The sequence below is a fragment of the Berghia stephanieae genome, chromosome 9 (genome assembly GCF_034508935.2).
Source record: "Berghia stephanieae isolate SIO BIC M18660-M18661 chromosome 9, UCSD_Bste_1.3, whole genome shotgun sequence".
NCBI classification, from domain to species: Eukaryota; Metazoa; Mollusca; class Gastropoda; order Nudibranchia; family Aeolidiidae; genus Berghia; species Berghia stephanieae.
Window position 1 is genome coordinate 9,191,630 of NC_088368.1, and position 17,828 is coordinate 9,209,457.

Sequence of the window (17,828 nt, forward strand, 5' to 3'; positions counted from 1 at the left end):
TTCATCCAACAACAACAACAACAAACAAACACATTATCAAAAAACGAGATCGACCACAATGTTTATGTTTTTATTCTTTCTTGTAGTTGGCTGGAGAAAGGTTTTGAGTCTGAAACGTTCCGTATTTGGTATTTTGTTCTTATTTGAAGCTGTTATATTTGTTTTTGTTTATTGCTTTTAACACTAATTACACGTGTTTTACCCGACGCGTAAATTGGAACCATTTTTAAAAACCTTAATCTACATGTTAGCGTAAGGTGACAACTTGTTTTTTTTTTTGTTTTTGTTTTTTTGTTTTAAAAGTATTTTTCTTTGAATTGTTTGGCTTGGTATTGTTTTACAAATTCCATCTGGCAATCCTGGTCTCGGTCCTCAGTCCTCAATTTGGGATAAAGAATGCATGTTATTCGATCGGTATTCGACATTCATTCGGTGTTTTATGTCAGGAAGAACATTTAATTGAGAGCGCACTAACAAGGGTGTAGATTTTAAAAGGTAAACTATAATGTCTGTGGTGGTCTTCTTTAAGTATTATTTAAATCTGTAATTCATAGACTCCATTCATTGAATTGACATAAACTTTCCCGTTACTCAACTCGTGATTCTCATTTGATTTTGATTCTTGGGCTGCTTGTTGAATTTGTGAGAGTCAAAGTCGAGGACTAATAGATAGGTAACTATGAAATTGAATTGTCCGTATTCCTTCAAAATTGGCTGTTAAGAGATGGCTTTGATTAGCGAGAAAGACTGTCCTTACCCTCGTGCCATGAGCCAACAACACAGATTTTTTTTTCACTCTAGATATCTAGACTTAGACTTAGTTTCTACACTTACACTCTATAGTCAGTCTATACTCTGTTGTGTTATTGAATTGTTGTTAGTTAATCTCAAAGTCAGGGTCCTCAAAGAAAAGTTTACTAGATAACAATTTTTTTTTTAAATCACAAGCTCTTCAGCCATATGAATGAATGGGTTTGTTCTTGAAAACGAAATCTCTTCCTGATTCTCTGGTCTCTAGCAACGCCGGCTGAGGCTGAGGAAATTGGTGTCTGGGCTTTAACTTCAAAAAGATATTCCCTAACACATTGACTCCTATCTTCCATGTCCACATGTGATTATTTTCACTTTGATATTTTGGAGGTAATTTTTTTGTCACACCTAAATAATTCCATTTTCATTTGGTGGCGTTTTTATGCACCTCCGTTGGCAGTGATGGTAAATTAATGAAAGGCTGTCATTATCCCCAGACACCTGTCTGGGGATAACGAAAAGGCTGGGCTGTCATTATCCCCAGACACTTGTCTGGGGATAACCAAATTTCGTTATTCCCAGACAGATATTTGAAACTCCGCTCTTTTAAACAATCCACATTCCAGAATATGGAATGTTTCCACATGCACATGGAAATAAGGAAAGTTAATAAATTATCTATAAAAACATAAAATTAACCAACATTAAATCAGTTGTTACTACATATAACAATATGCGTCGACTTCGAAGTGGGTGTCATGGCCGAAGGGTTTAGTCGTCTGCCCTGGAAGTTTTACCAGAATCGACGTTGCGGGTTCAAATCCTGGTTCCGCCACTTTTTTTTTTTTTTTACATTCCGAAAAAAAAAAAAAGCAAACAAAATCAAAGTAAATTTAAAACAAATAAAAAAATATGTCTACAATTATGGGAATTTAACGCAGTACTTTCAAGTTTAGAGTCTGACAGCTTGTCCACTGCGCGACGGAGCCACCTGTTCATCACATTTAATGTCTTTCTAAAACATTATTTTACCTTCAATGCAATTTCTATTTTCTGGTTTTATATATCGATTTATTAAATTATTATTATTTATGTATAAATTTATTATCAAAAACATCCTATAGATGTCACAATATAACTTTTGCCATGTCCAAATACAGAAACTCAATATTGCTGATGATACACCGTCAACGGAGGTGCATAAAAACACTACGTTTTCATTTTCATTCAAAATTCATTTTAAAAGTGAATCTTTTTGATAAAAATGTAGACCTGACTGACACCCCAAGGTTAAGTTTGACTTTTTTCAGCAATTTTTTTTTTATTTGAGAAAATCCGCAAAAGATTAAGTTCTCTTTGAGAAGTGAGTGCATAGAATAAGCAATATATGTAAACATGATTTGTTTGAACCAAGCCAGATAAGTCTGATCTTTGTTGTTCAAAATTATTGTGGTATTAAGTTTGAGCGAAAAGAACCATTTACAGTGAATTTAGAATCAGAATGATATGATTTTGTATTATTATTTATTTTTTGCATATAAGATATCGTTTTAATTCTCCACCATAACGATTAATAATAGAACCTAGAGTCATCCCATCCGCTAAGAGCCTTGTCACGCCTTACGAGAACAAGGGAAATAATCTGTGCAAAACAAGCATCATAAATAATATTGTTTTCAAAGAGCAATGTGGCAAAATCTGAAGACATGGTGGTAGGTTTGGGTTGTCTAATGTTTATTCCCTGGTAAGAAATGTTATCCATGTTCTAGTGGTGTTAGATGTGTGATCATATATTTTTTCCCTACCGACCATATTCTTTTCCATCGTTCCCCTACCGACCAAAGCCCGATCCCTTACCGACCACCCGATCTTACCACCAACGGAACATTATTTTGATGCATTATTTGATATAAAGCTCAAATGAATAACAAGAAAGGATTACTGTAACTATCATTGCAAATTCTATACAGTAAATAAGACTATCATTTATTTTTTATTTTTTTAAATCAGCTTAAAATTCTCGCTTGAGGTGCTTTACAATGTCTACCTGGCAAATAAACATTAAGATAGTAACAATGATGAGGACAAGACATGACATTCATTCAGATTTATTTATTTAAGCATAAATCAAATTGAAACAAAGGCTTATTGAGCCCTTCCTTGTCAAGGGCTTCAATGGAATCACGCTGGCTATCCTACTCCTAGCATTGTTTTTTTTTTTAATGTAACCACCAGTTGCCCTGGCTGCAACTGATCCAACCATTGTATTCTCTATTGCTGAACCAATCTGATGAACATGATGAATCTTCGTCCAGAATAACCTTTGTATGAGTCTCTGACTAGTTTCGCCGGGATGAGGATGATTTCTGTCTTTCTCTTTTTGTCCTTCCCTCTCCCTTTCTGATTCAGTGCCAATCTCTCTGCTTTTACCCCTTTTTACAATAAGCCCAAAGTGCCGTGTAGAAACATTACATACATGCATACACAAAGAGAGAAAGCACAGTTGTGTTTTCGCATGTTTTCAGGCATGATTTAAAAAGATTCCCACTGACAATATCTCCAACAGATTTGGGAAAGAATTCCAGAAATGTGGAGCTGGAAAGATAGACTTATCAGGCCTCGAAGTGGGCCGGGAAAACCGGGAAAAGCCGGGAACTTTATTTTGAAATTTCCCGACCGGGAAAAGCCGGGAAAATCGGTGAAAATTGTCTGGGGCCGGGAAAAAGCCGTGAGAAAAATTTAGGTGAACAACAACCCAACATGTATTCTTCCGCGTAATCATTACCCAACCTGCGAACGATCGGCTTAGAGCATGGCAGCAGCCTCTTATGGTTTCCTCACACTACTAGGCCCTATGTTATGACGATCGACCCAATCAGCAAAGTCCGGTCCGCATTCGTAGAGTACACAGACTATTACCATGTTTCCTGTGCATGACGTATTTATAGTGGTTTAGAGTCATCGCTGAAACACTGGAAGACGGCAATGGGATAGTTGCGTCAGTTGTTGAATAAATTATCCAGGCACGGTTGATAAGTAAAAAAAACAAATTATGTTGTAGTTACATTTGAAACAAACAAAGTATATCACTGATCTCGTCTCATTGAGATATAAAGAATGATATAAAAATCAAGAAAATCGGCCGATAAATAAAAAAGTTGCTAAAAAAGCTGAAATAAACAAAAGCAATTTTTAAAATCGAATTTATTCGTAAAACAGTTGGTTTTCAACCGATTTTTCTGAAACAAGGACCAATGTTCTTCTTTTTCAAGCCGATTTCAACAATGTGACTTTCAAATTCCTGAGAATTATATTTTTTACTTTTAGATTTTAGCTTTTAGGCCTACTCAAAAAGGTGTTATATTCCTTGCCACTTGCACAACAATAGCGTAATACATCGACGGCGAGAAGCGTCTTTGTTTCGACCAGCCGGTTCGGTTAGATAGCCTGTGATTGGTCGAAAGACTTAAAGACGCTTGATTCACTCAGTCGACTCATCATTGTCGACAAGACAAGAGTGCTAGAAACATACATCCCTCCCCTCATCTTAGTAGTGTGTGTGTGAGTGTGTGTGTTTTTTTTTTGTTTTGTTTTTGACTTGGTCATGAATGCGACTGTTAGCTAAGCTAAGAAAGACGGTCGACGTCCTTGGGCTACTTTAATTAATTTTCGTGACTTGTTATTCAATTATTTGGAGATGGCAGATTAAGGTCGTTTACTCATTGTAATTTGTACTAAGTTTGTTTTGTCTGTCTCTAGATTAACTAGCTTTATTTCATTCATGTGCAATTCAATAAGTAGGCCACAAGTCTTTGGACGCTACCACTTTCTCTCTCATAGTAATATTCAAATGTCTTTTTCTCTCTTTTGATTTCTCTTCTCTTTGTCTCTTTTCTCCCCATTTCTCTCTCTCTCTCTCTCTCTGTCTCTCTTTTTTTTAAAATATTTTTTTTGCATGTTGTAGGAGGCATAGACTTTACAGGAATACGTCCAAGTATTAATAGCCAGAGTAAATATATTTCTTTCTCTCAGTCTCAGCCACTCTCTTTTTCACTCACATCTCTCTCTCTCTCTCTCTCTCTCTCTCTCTCTCTCTCTCTCTCTCTCTCTCTCTCTTTTTTTTTTCCTTTTTTTCCCCACGGATGGTGTAGGCTTAGATATTGGATGGCTTGTTATAGTAATATGTACTACGAGTCAATAATTTCCCCCTCTTTTCTGATTCTCTCTCTCTCTCTCTCTCTCTCTCTCTCTCTCTCTCTCTCTCCCTCCCTCCTTCTCTCTCTCTCTCTCTTTCTCTCTCTCTCTCTCTCTCTCTCTCTCTCTATATATTATATATATATATATATATATATTATATATATATATATATATATATATATATATATATATATATATATATAGGTAGTGGTAACTGGTCTAGAATTGATGAATATGCTTGAAAATTGCGGGTGGTTGGATGGGAGCATCACCCTTGAATCATACACCTATGATGTTCGCATGGGTGTACGATCCGATAGTGATGTCGTTTCTTCTTCTCTTTACTATTACTAGCCTATCCTGCTTCTTTGGTTTGTGATTGTATTTTTGACAGGGGATATTTTTTTTTTCTGTAAATCTTCTGCCTGTTTGTTCTTGGTTATTTATAATTTAGCTTATGATATCTTTAGGTTATGATTTTGATTTACATTTGTACTTTTTTTGTTAGATTGCTTGTTTTTTTGTTTCAGCGGTCTCTCATATAACCTCAATTGTGTTGGAAGAGACCTAAAGCAACAAACAAACAAAAAAAAAAAAATGCTTGAAAATTACTACCTTAAAATTTTCTCTAGAGCCTGGAAAAAACCAGGAAAAAACCGGGAAAAAGCAGGGAAAAATATTTTCCTGAATCACTTCTAGGCCTGACTTATATTGTTCGCCAACTTTGCAGAATGTTTTGCGAGTTACTAAACAGCTTGTTTCTTGTTGTATACAGGTGACATATCTTTTACATATTCGGGTGCTGTCAGATCATATTGCTTATGGACCAGTGCACAAATTTTGTATTATTCTTTGCTCAAATGACACCAAACACAACTCTCTTCACTGTTTAGAGGTATTTGCACTGTTTCAACTATCTCCAAAAATAAAATAACAATGATTAAGGGAAATTGTAATTAAAATTTTAACCTAAACCAATGCTTCGCTTTTCCAATAGCTATCAACATTTGCCTTGAAGCTGAAATAGAGCCACTTTCCCTAAGCATTCTTATTTTTTCTTAAATCTTTCAATTCATATTTACAGTTTTTTAACTTTTAAAATGTCTTTTGTTTTAAATAGTGTTCCTGATTTATTGGTTCAACATTAACTGTCATTTTAATGTTTACTGTAAGGATGCAAGTAATGACAATTTCAAATAATTCTAAATGGCATGACACTTTGTGACCTCTTCATCTGCTTGATAAGTTAACCACTTGAATGATCAGAGCCTGAAAAAGGACATGATTGTTTTCTCATGGCTCGAATGGGGATGCTTCGCCATGGTTATTATATCACTAAATGGCCTGGCAAACAGTTCAGAGAAAGCAAAAAGATGCTGATTCACCCCCTTTATTTTCCACACTATTTTGTATGTCGATTAAATAAAGTGACACTTGTGACAAAGCATTTCGTACTTTTTCAGACATATCTGCTTGCTTTGATTTATCCAAATAATTTTAATATTAATTTCTTTTTCTCTTAATTCTAGGTTTCATCATGGCAGCCAACCTACCCAATGATATTGAACTGGTCACTCGCTTGGCTTGTTTTGGATCAGCTGATGGTACATTCCATGTTTTGGATAAGACATTAGGACCAAACCAAGCAGAACTTTTTAAAAGTGTATTAAAAGAGCGTGGACAGCACGTGGTCAAAAGACTCCGGACAATTGCTAATCGTAAATCTTATGCGAAAAAAGAAAATCTCCTTTTCTCTCTGGCTGCTACAATCAATGCATTTGGTGTTGATGGCAGTGAACATTCAACAGACTCCTTGTGTAAACAAGTTTATAGATTAGTCGAAGGCCTTTGTGAAAATCCATGTGATCTATTCAATTTTATTCATTACGACAAGGAAATTCGTACAACAAAATTCAAAGCATCCTGGGGTCGAGGCATGCGGTCTTTGGTAGCAAATTTTTACTCTAGTAAATCCCCAGAAGTTTTGGCTCAGCAAATTACTCAGTGCAAATCTGGTCATGGATTTAGCCATAAGGATTTGATGAGACTAATACACTTACCAAGTGACCGGGTTGCCTCAAAAGGTAAATTGAATCTATTACTATCACTTAACTTCATCTTGTTTTCTTCATTCTCTTATTTTTCATGTCTTCTTCCCCCTTTTCCCTTCTTTCTATTTTTCCAGCAACATTTTATTAAGAGAGAGGGGGGGGGGGGGGTTTTTGATTGCAAAAGTGTCAATTAATACCTTTGTTCACTTTTTAGGACAAAACTTTGAATATATTCCTTTTCCTTTTCTTTCTCAATCGTTGAATTAAAAAAAAAAATGTCTTAATTATTTTTAGTTGAGGGTGTCTAGTGTCTGATGATTCAGTTTAGATTCTTGTTGAATGATTTTCTAGTGTTTTTATAACTACAAATTTTCGCTCTGCATTGTTACACTATATATAATTATTATTTTATTTTTTTTTTTTTTAATTTATACTTTCCCTATGTCTTTTCACTCATCGGTGCAAGTAAATCTTATTATTATTGAAACTACATACAATTTTATGTCGTCTCCCAGTATAGCTTTGGTTTTCTATGATTTTTGACCAATAAATGATTATATGGCGGACAGTGGTTTTCCAACTATTTTTTGATTCAAGCTTATTTCCATTCCTCCATGTTTAGGTACCAGTTTGGTATTGAAATATGCTCTCAAGGGAAAGAAGGCTCTGGAGGAAGTTAAGGAAGAGGAAGTAGATGAAAATGTTGAGAAAGCAAGTTCTATCTTGATGAGTGTGGAGAGGTTACGGCAGACTCAGGATACAGAGAAGGAAATCATCAGGAGTATAATTGAGACAAATAGTTTGATTGACAAACAGATACCTACACATTTTTTCAAGCTACCAGAGGTGAGGTTTAGCGTTGATCTTTTAATTATAACGGACACAAAGAACTGCATTTTCAGATCATGAAAGCCATCCAGGTACAAGTTGTAGTTTTTGGCATGCCACTCAGTCTCCTAAATGGCAGTCACTTATAACATTAAAGACTAATTATTCAGAATTTTGAGGTGGTAACATTTGACCAAAATTTGCATTATTTTATAATTTCCATGTAAATGTGAAATTTTATTTGTATTATTCTACATGCATCGTTGGATCTTTTTACAACTGGCTGGAACTATGCCAGAGTCACCTAGCCACTAATGATGATGATTATTATTATTTTTATTATTATTATTATTATTATTATTTTTATTATTATTATTTTTATTATTATTATTATTATCAATATTATCAATATTATTACAGGTCTGTACATTTTTTTTATGAAATATATTTTAATAAAGTTTCTACTTCCAGGAGAAAAATAACAAACAAAAATATGGAAACGTAATACTGTGGATGATTTTCCAAATTGTCTTTTGTACTCTTTTACTTCATCCACTGCATGAGTGTAGCTGTCATGGGGATCCCCTCTTCAAAGTTATTGTCTTTTACTGCCTCTCTCTCTCATTCAGCTTCGATGTCTTCACTCACGTTGTAACATTCTGGAAAACAATTTCCAACATGACTATTTCTTTGTATTTTACAATTGTTCGCCATAACGTTCTGGGTGGGGTTCCTGACCTCCCATAGTGGGCAGGGAGGTACATACTGTGTCTTCTATCCCCATATATCTATTTTCCAACATGCTTTCTGTCTTTGTCTTGGAATGAGATTACTTGGTTTTTTTCCTGGCCCTGGTCGGAGTCCTGGCTGGGAGGGAAACAGTCAAATGCATAGTTATTGTTTTGAGAGGTGATATTTTTTTCCTTGTAAATCATCTCTCTGTTATGCATTGTATTATGTTTAGTTTACATATTATACTATTTAATTTGTAAGCATTTGAGTGTGTTCCTCTTAGTTCGGGCCTGTGCTTGTGTCTGGATGAGACTTTTAGGTGATCTCAAACTAAGCACTTTGATAATGTGCTCTTGGAATCTTCATCTGTTTCCTATATGAACCAATTCCCCTTTGTGCGGGTGGTTGGATGGGAGCATCACCCTTGAATCATATACCTATGATGTTCGCATGGGTGTACGATCCGATAGTGATGTCGTTTCTTCTTCTCTTTACTAGCCTATCCTGCTTCTTTGGTTTGTGATTGTATTTTTGACAGGGGATTTTTTTTTTTCTGTAAATCTTCTGCCTGTTTGTTCTTGGTTATTTATAATTTAGCTTATGATATCTTTAGGTTATGATTTACATTTGTACTATTTTTGTTGGATTGCTTGTTTTTTTTGTTTCAGCGGTCTCTCATATAACCTCATTTGTGTTGGAAGAGACCTAAAGCAATAAACAAAAAAAAAAAAAAAAATTCCCCTTTGTCTCACCTTTTCTTTTGTGCTTTAATTGTAATTCTAGAACTTTTTACTATCCCGTTTTCTTCCTATTTACTGGCGCTTATATGACCTAAATGTGTTGCAAGCGCCGTAAAACCCTTAAAAACAAAACAAAAAACAAATCGCCATAACATTGCCAGAGGAATTTCAATGAAATTTTAATTAGTTAAAAGTGAGTAACCGAAACGATGTTTTTGTTTATTTGTTACATATATATAACATATGCAATTTATCTTAATGTCTGTTTCCATCCAGGTCTTTGTGGGTTTGATGGGTCACATGACTCTCGACTTCTTGGTGAGGAGTGTTCCGAGAATGGCTGAGTTGGGCATGCTTGATCCAAGGGCATCAAATGTTCAGAAAGTCCTTGACCGACTAAATGATGCCAAAGCTTTTGAAGAGGAAAGGTAAAAGCACCTGAAAGAAATTTATTCTTTTAATGGTTTCTTTTTTTTATTTGATAACCAAAGTGAAAATGTTTTATCAGCCTCTGACTGCTTATATTAGAGAGTTTTTAACCTTTATTGGATTTTCGAACCGAGGGCTCTTGAATAGGTCAAAAACTGTACCATAACACCCTGATTGTACAATTTCCTATAAAAATCATTGCTAATGTTGGTAATATTAAAATTTCAGATGAGTAAATATAATTTTAATGTAAGATGAGATTGGATGTAGATATTGTAGTTTGTTTCAAAATGTCAACAAAGCATCACAATGTTGCGCATTACTCCGCTGTATTTGTATTGTTAAATAAAGTAACAAGTTATGATGAGCCAATTCAGTTCAAGTACCGTACGGTGCAAAGCACAGAAAATTATTTAAAAATGTGAAGGTCAGCAGTCATATTAATTTTTCGATAAATGACCGCTTACCTTGACCTTTGATATAAATTGTTGAAGCCAATAACACAATTAAGTTTTGTTAGCTGTCTATCATGCATTTTTAGCTTGTATTTTTTGTAATTGTTTTGTTTTTGTTTTTTATCCCTAATTGGCAAAATTATTAATAAATCTGAACCCACTGAACCTGGTGTTTGTGTATCATAATAAAGCTTATTTCACTCACTTGTCCAATATTTCGTTTGGTGGCTGAGTCTGATGGGCACCTGCTGACAAGTTTAGAGGCTCACTATTATTAAGTTTGAAAATACACTTTGTTAGGCAACTGCCAGAATGACGTATTGTAAGTTATTTCATGACCACCATTCTTCACCTAGTTTGAGTGTATTCCCAATGACTCCATTGCTCTATGAAATGAATTGGACGAAGAAGTGGAGGAAGATAAGAAAGAAAATTTACACAGAGAAATAGTGGGGGGAGGTGAAATGACGACAGTAGCAAAAATAGAAAGAAGAGGGAATAGAGAAAAAGAGAGAGAGAGGGGGGGGGGGGTGTGATTGAGGGAATTGATGGATCTGTCTGCTCATATTGGTGTTTTTTTTAAGTACATATTGAGGGGGAAAAAAACCCTTTTTATTTTGATTCTTCTTTACATTTTTTTTTTCTGTGTTGAGTATTATCATCTATAAACTATACCTTGGAATTTTTTCAGGATATCTCCAGTGACTGTTTTTGTAGCGCAAAGGAAATATGATATAAATCGTCACAAGAAGTGGATAAGAAATCCCCATTTGGTTCAGAGTCTGAAGAATGCTTATGAGTTATCATTGATGGTGAGTTAGTTTGTTGATGAATATATCACATACTTCTTTTAATTATTAAAAAAAAAACTTATTTTCCTATTATTTTGATGTTTCAATCTTAGATTTCTCCCACTTTTTTTTATGTGGCTGATAGAGTAAAAATGATACGTAGCTTTTGAATTTTAGATGTTGATACAAGTGCATATGACTAAATCGAATTGCAATGATTTGTGTGAAATGAAATATGTTAGACAAAACAAATGAAAGTACAGGATCTTTCTCCTCATATATTTCTGTAGATAAAGCACAAAGTTGGTAGATGTTATTGAGAAATAGATATGAGCATTGTATCATTTATATTTTGTTTAAATATTTCAAAGTGGTTATTTATGCTCTCAACGGGTTTAATGGAATCAATTTCCCATTTGATGTCACCAGATGATTATTATTTTTTGTTCTCGTCCTCTTACAATGTCAGTCACAGTCTAGCAAGTCAGGTAATCATTCCGATTCCCAACCTGCCGTTCATCCCGATTTTTCACAGAAATTTTGTTCTATCCCGATTATCGTCTGTTAGATCTTGAATTTTTATAATAGGTCTATTTTCCGTATCTTTAGTACTGATTCTGGTAGCACATAAAGATACACCAGATGATAGAGCAAAATGGAGTGAAAATATGTTTAAAAGTGTAAGTTATGGTCTATTTCCATATAATCCTCTATGGTCACTCAATATACATTTTGTCTGTCTGATTAGTCCCTTCAAAGTGTATGCAGTTGATGTCAGATAATATTTTAGTAAAGGGAAGTCAATGACAAGAGTTATTATATGCTGCCTCCAGTATGTGGGTTCAATGACCTCCAATTGGTAGCGTTATTGTGTACTGTCGGTCACATGGTGTGTGAGTGTGTGTCGGCATGCGCCTATGTTTGATTGGGTGTATGTTGGGGGCTATCAAGGCTAAATCCATCCATTCAATGCTTTGCTCTGAGACTGACAGGGCCTGTGTCCTCTATTATTATTATTTGACCTCCTTTTTTGTCTCTAATCAATCTTCAAATTTTTACACAGTTTATATTGTATCATTTGAGTGTTTTTGATCTTATCTATTATATTATCTGCAGCAAAGCATGTCATGGTGAATTGACAATTTCCTTGATCCCGTTTTATCTCTTATTTGGTCCTGCTTTTTTTTCTTTTTTTTTTTTTTTTTTGGTATTAGTGGCAGGTCTGCATTCCCATTTTAGCCATGTTGGCCAAAGTGATGTGGACACCTTAACCAAGGGCATGGTTTCCATGCTATAGTTTTGTTATCATTTGGGTCATTGAGCAGTGCTTGACTTTCTCACAAGAGGAGACTCTGTAAACCTCTGATACTAGCAATCTCTGATATCTGTTGTATTTCTTAATCAGAACATGCCAAGCACCAACAAGCGTTACCTCATGGCATGCCATGTAGATGACAAGACGATATCCAAGACATGTGTAACAGGAACCTCTTGTATGAGTCCACTCATACCTTGCCTCATCCTTGCTCAAATGTTGGCTAAAGTAAGTACTCGTAGGGAAGGTAAATATCTAATTGCAGAGTTGGAATCTGAACTTTTATTTTTTGGTTATGTAATTACATTATAAGACATTTTCTCCAATATTACAAGATCTATCCCAAAAGTAAGGGAAGGTGATATTGACACTTGCATCCTGATTTTTGTTGGCTAGTTCCTGTTGGCATCACAGTCAGGGGTCATCTTTCATCATCACAAACCTCCTGTGCACACTTCCAAAGTGGTCTCGGATCTTCTTGACCATTATTAATGGGAAATTTTACATCATCCATCCCCTTCTGTGGAATTAACACAGATGACTTTTACCTATTCCCAACAACTAAAGAACACCTTTAGGGTAAAAAATTTGAGTTAGATGAGCACTTTATATTTGTAACACTGGTAGTAATAGGACAGCTGAATAAAGTCTCTAACGTCACTGCATTTGAAATCTGGTTTCATAAGTGCATAGCCAATAGTGGTCATCTTCTCGAATCGCTCATAAGATGAAGTTATGTAATGTCAAGTTTCATTTTTCTTGTTCATTTTCTTTGTGAGTTGTGGAGGGAAAAACTTACTCTTGACCTCCCATGGTGGACAAGAGGTCACTTGCTGTGTCTTCTATCCCCCTATTTCTGTTTTCTGAGTTGCTTTCTGTCTTTGTCTTGGAATGGGATTACTTAGTTTTGTCCTAGACCTGGCTGGAGTCCTTGATGGAAACAGTCAAATGTATAGTGATGATTTTTTTCTCTGTAAATCATTTGTTATAATTTATATTTGTTGTTTTGAATGTATTGTGTAAGCATTTGAGTGTGTTCTTCTTAGTGGGATCTTGTGCTTGTGGCTAGATGAGACTTTAAAGTGATCTCAAACTATGCACATTGATAGTATGCTCTTAGAATCTCTAACCCATTCCCCTTTGTCTTATTTTTCTTGGGTGCTTTAATTGTAAATCTATAATTTTTGACTATCCCATTTCCTTCCTTATTACTGGTGCTGATATAACCTAAATGTGTCTCATTTGCCGTAAAACCCTTAAAAATAAACAAACTTACTTACTTTTGGGATGGATCTTGTAATCCAGGAAAGGATAAAGATAGGGAAAATTCACCCCTCGTGCTTTCTAAAACTGTAGTATAGTACTGGAGTTACTTCATTTTCCTTTTTCTACATGATTATTTTTCAGAGAGAGACCAAACCTGATTTTATTTACTTCAACCAAGAAGGCAATACCACAGAACTCAAGTTGACCAAGAGTATGCCTTCTGTAGCTGTTTTAGAGCAAATTCTCAAAAACACCAAAGGGGTAAGATAGACAAAGATGATAACTCTCATTGCAATCATTGATCGTTTTTGATATATAACTTTTATGTTTTCTATCCCTTTTTTTTATTTGATAACACGAAAGAGCAAAATTTTACATTGTCATTGTCACCTGAGAGGCAGATTATTATGCAGTGACCTCTGTGGAATGTGAAAACTTGTTTGTTTAAGAATGAAATGGATACAAATATTGATAGGGTAGAAAATGGGATTTAAGAAATTATTAGTTGAAGAAAAGGATCATAAAATAGGAGCTTATTATTTCGAGTGCTAGTTTTATATTTTTTGTTCCCACTTTGTCTCATAATATATTTCATATTTACAGTCTCTATCTAGCCAAAATTTAAATTAATCTATGCACATAATCTTAAAGAAGGTGTTATTTGGATTAGAATATCTCAGATTAGAATGAGACATAAGTCTTATAGAAGGTGTTATTTGAATTAGAATGGGACATAGTCTTAAAGAAGGTGTTATTTGGATTAGAATATCTCAGATTAGAATAAGACATAGTCTTAAAGAAGGTGTTATTTGGATTAGAATGAGACATAGTCTTAAAGAAGGTGTTATTTGGATTAGAATGGGACATAGTCTTAAAGAAGGTGTTATTTGGATTAGATAGAATATCTCAGATTAGAATGAGACATTGTCTTAAAGAAGGTGTTATTTGAATTAGAATGTCTCAGATTAGAATGAGACATAGTCTTAAAGAAGGTATTATTTGGATTAGAATGGGACATAGTCTTAAAGAAGGTGTTATTTGGATTAGAATGAGACATAGTCTTAAAGAAGGTGTTATTTGGATTGGAATGGGACATAGTCTTAAAGAAGGTGTTATTTGAATTAGAATATCTCAGATTAGAATAAGACATAGTCTTAAAGAAGGTGTTATTTGGATTAGAACGGGACATAGTCTTAAAGAAGGTGTTATTTTGATGAGATAGAATATCTCAGATTAGAATGAGACATTGTCTTAAAGAAGGTGTTATTTGAATTAGAATGTCTCAGATTAGAATGAGACATAGTCTTAAAGAAGGTATTATTTGGATTAGAATGGGACATAGTCTTAAAGAAGGTGTTATTTGGATTAGAATGAGACATAGTCTTAAAGAAGGTGTTATTTGGATTGGAATGGGACATAGTCTTAAAGAAGGTGTTATTTGGATTAGAATATCTCAGATTAGAATGAGACATAGTCTTAAAGAAGGTGTTATTTGGATTAGAATATCTTAGATTAGAATGAGACATAGTCTTAAAGAAGGTGTTATTTGGATTAGAATATCTCAGATTAGAATGAGACATTGTCTTAAAGAAGGTGTTATTTGGATTAGAATGAGACATAGTCTTAAAGAAGGTGTTATTTGGATTTGAATATCTCAAATTAGAATGGGACATAGTCTTATAGAAGGTATTATTTGGATTAGATAGAATATCTCAGATTAGAATGAGACATTGTCTTAAAGAAGGTGTTATTTGAATTAGAATATGTCAGATTAGAATGAGACATAGTCTTAAAGTAGGTGTTATTTGGATTAGAATGGGACATAGTCTTAAAGAATGTGTTATTTGGATTAGAATATCTCAGATTAGAATAAGACATAGTCTTAAAGAAGGTGTTATTTGGATTAGAATGGGACATAGTCTTAAAGAAGGTGTTATTTGGATTAGAATATCTCAGATTAGAATGAGACATAGTCTTAAAGAAGGTGTTATTTGGATTAGAATATCTCAGATTAGAATGAGACATAGTCTTAAAGAAGGTGTTATTTGGATTAGAATATCTCAGATTAGAATGAGACATAGTCTTAAAGAACGTGTTATTTGGATTAGAATATCTTAGATTAGAATGAGACATAGTCTTAAAGAAGGTGTTATTTGGATTAGAATGGGACATAGTCTTAAAGAAGGTGTTATTTGGATTAGACTATCTCAGATTAGAATGAGACATAGTCTTAAAGAAGGTGTTATTTGGATTAGAATATCTCAGATTAGAATGAGACATAGTCTTAAAGAAGGTGTTATTTGGATTAGAATATCTTAGATTAGAATGAGACATAGTCTTAAAGAAGGTGTTATTTGGATTAGAATATCTCAGATTAGAATGAGACATAGTCTTAAAGAAGGTGTTATTTGAATTAGAATATCTCAGATTAGAATGAGACATAGTCTTAAAGAAGGTATTATTTGGATCAGAATATCTCAGATTAGAATGAGACATAGTCTTAAAGTAGGTGTTATTTGGATTAGAATGAGACATAGTCTTAAAGAAGGTGTTATTTGGATTAGAATATCTCAGATTAGAATGAGACATAGTCTTAACGAAGGTGTTATTTGGATTAGATAGAATATCTCAGATTAGAATGAGACATAGTCTTAAAGAAGGTGTTATTTGGATTAGATAGAATATCTCAGATTAGAATGAGACATAGTCTTAAAGAAGGTGTTATTTGGATTAGATAGAATATCTCAGATTAGAATGAGACATAGTCTTAAAGTAGGTGTTATTTGGATTAGAATGGGACATAGTCTTAAAGAAGGTGTTATTTGGATTAGAATATCTCAGAATGCAAGTTGACACAGCGGTTTTTTTCTTCCTATGACTGGAGTTTTTGGTAGCAAAGAGGAATGGTTAAGTGAGTTGATAGCAAAAATGAATTGGCCTTTGTCAAAGAGAGAAAGAATGATAGAAAAATACAGCTTAAATATATGGCTCTTTACATAACATATCATGGCAAACTTTTGACATTCATTTAACAGTGCTCATGGTTGAGCGCAATTTTGGTGTCGGATGGGAAATTTCCTCTTTTTAAAAAATTACATTTCTCCCAATTAAATGTACTGGCAAGTGAAAGACTTGATGTGTTGTGGAACAAATAGGAGCAGTTTCTCAATCTCCAGAAGTTAGCTAGAGTAATAACAATTGCTCTAAAAGTGGGGGTTAATGAAGTAAAAATGGGGCTTGGAGGCAGTCGTTCAAAATTTTCCTCCTTTTTCACTTTTTGTCACCATCAGCACTGATTTAAATAGCATACCTGCCGAATTTTTCGTAATTTTACGAATTTTAGACAAATTTCATGGCCAAATATGAAATTTTATGGAAAATTAAGAATTTTTGATTCTTAGTAATACTTAAATAATGATGATGATAATAATAAAAGTAATAATAATGGTAAGAAGAAGAACAACTACACCACTACTACTACTACTACTACTACTACTACTACTACTACTACTACTACTACTACTACTACTACTACTACTACTACTACTACTATAATAATAATAATGATGATAATAATAATAATAATGTGGTTGTTCGTACACAATTTCATAAAATACGAATTTCCTTGTCAAATTACTAAAAATTGACATAAAAATTACTAAATTTGAAGTTTTCAATTTGGCAGGTCTGAAATAGAATTGATATTTAATACACCATTTTGGTAAATTGAATCGTCCTAAAATGTTGATGATCAGAAGATGGTTTTGTTTCACATGTCCCTCCATCATATGTATTTTTAAAAAATTTCTTCCTAGCCGGCCAATGAGGACTATGACCTTTGTGAGCCTTTGAGGTGGGCGACTGAGAAGCAAAAGCCTTTCGATTGTATATTGCTTGTGGTGAGCAAGAAGAAAGAGAAGTCCCAAGATGAGTTTAGGGAAGCCATCAGTCAATACCGCACAGAGGCTGGAGTTCCTAATGCCAAGTGAGTGATTTAGATTGTTTTTTGTTTTTTTTAACTTTAATATAATTTTTTGTCATTGACATTTGCCAATCATGGTGTCACTATAAAGAAAAAGTAGGCCTTCAGTGCCATAAGGCCCATGGAGCTGGCTTATTCCGCTTTCTATAGCATGACCCGGACAATAGCTATTGCTTGCTACCCTTTGGATAGGACGCTAGTCTATCACAAAGTACTTTCTGACAGATCTAACAGACCCAGCTACCCAATCACTGCTGGGGGGGGAAGGGGGTCAGAATGGAATTTTGACTGC

At 34.2% G+C, this 17,828-nt stretch overlaps 1 protein-coding gene across 3 annotated transcripts in view; it reads left to right on the forward strand.

Moving 5' to 3' along the window:
* Window positions 1-359: 359 nt before the first annotated feature.
* LOC144979634 (RNA-binding protein RO60-like) overlaps window positions 360-17,828 on the forward strand; it is an 18,444-nt gene continuing 975 nt past the window's right edge. The window contains exons 1-8 of one of the 3 annotated variants that reach the window (XM_078926445.1): window positions 360-495; window positions 6,477-7,031; window positions 7,621-7,844; window positions 9,575-9,726; window positions 10,874-10,994; window positions 12,379-12,516; window positions 13,696-13,815; window positions 17,370-17,539. In XM_078926445.1, the coding sequence (XP_078782571.1) occupies window positions 6,485-7,031; window positions 7,621-7,844; window positions 9,575-9,726; window positions 10,874-10,994; window positions 12,379-12,516; window positions 13,696-13,815; window positions 17,370-17,539 (1,472 nt within the window). In that variant the 5' untranslated portion in view covers window positions 360-495; window positions 6,477-6,484. Of the gene's footprint in view, window positions 496-606; window positions 674-5,756; window positions 5,843-6,476; window positions 7,032-7,620; window positions 7,845-9,574; window positions 9,727-10,873; window positions 10,995-12,378; window positions 12,517-13,695; window positions 13,816-17,369; window positions 17,540-17,828 lie in introns of those variants that run through there. The other 2 variants (XM_078926447.1, XM_078926446.1) reach the window with 2 other exon arrangements.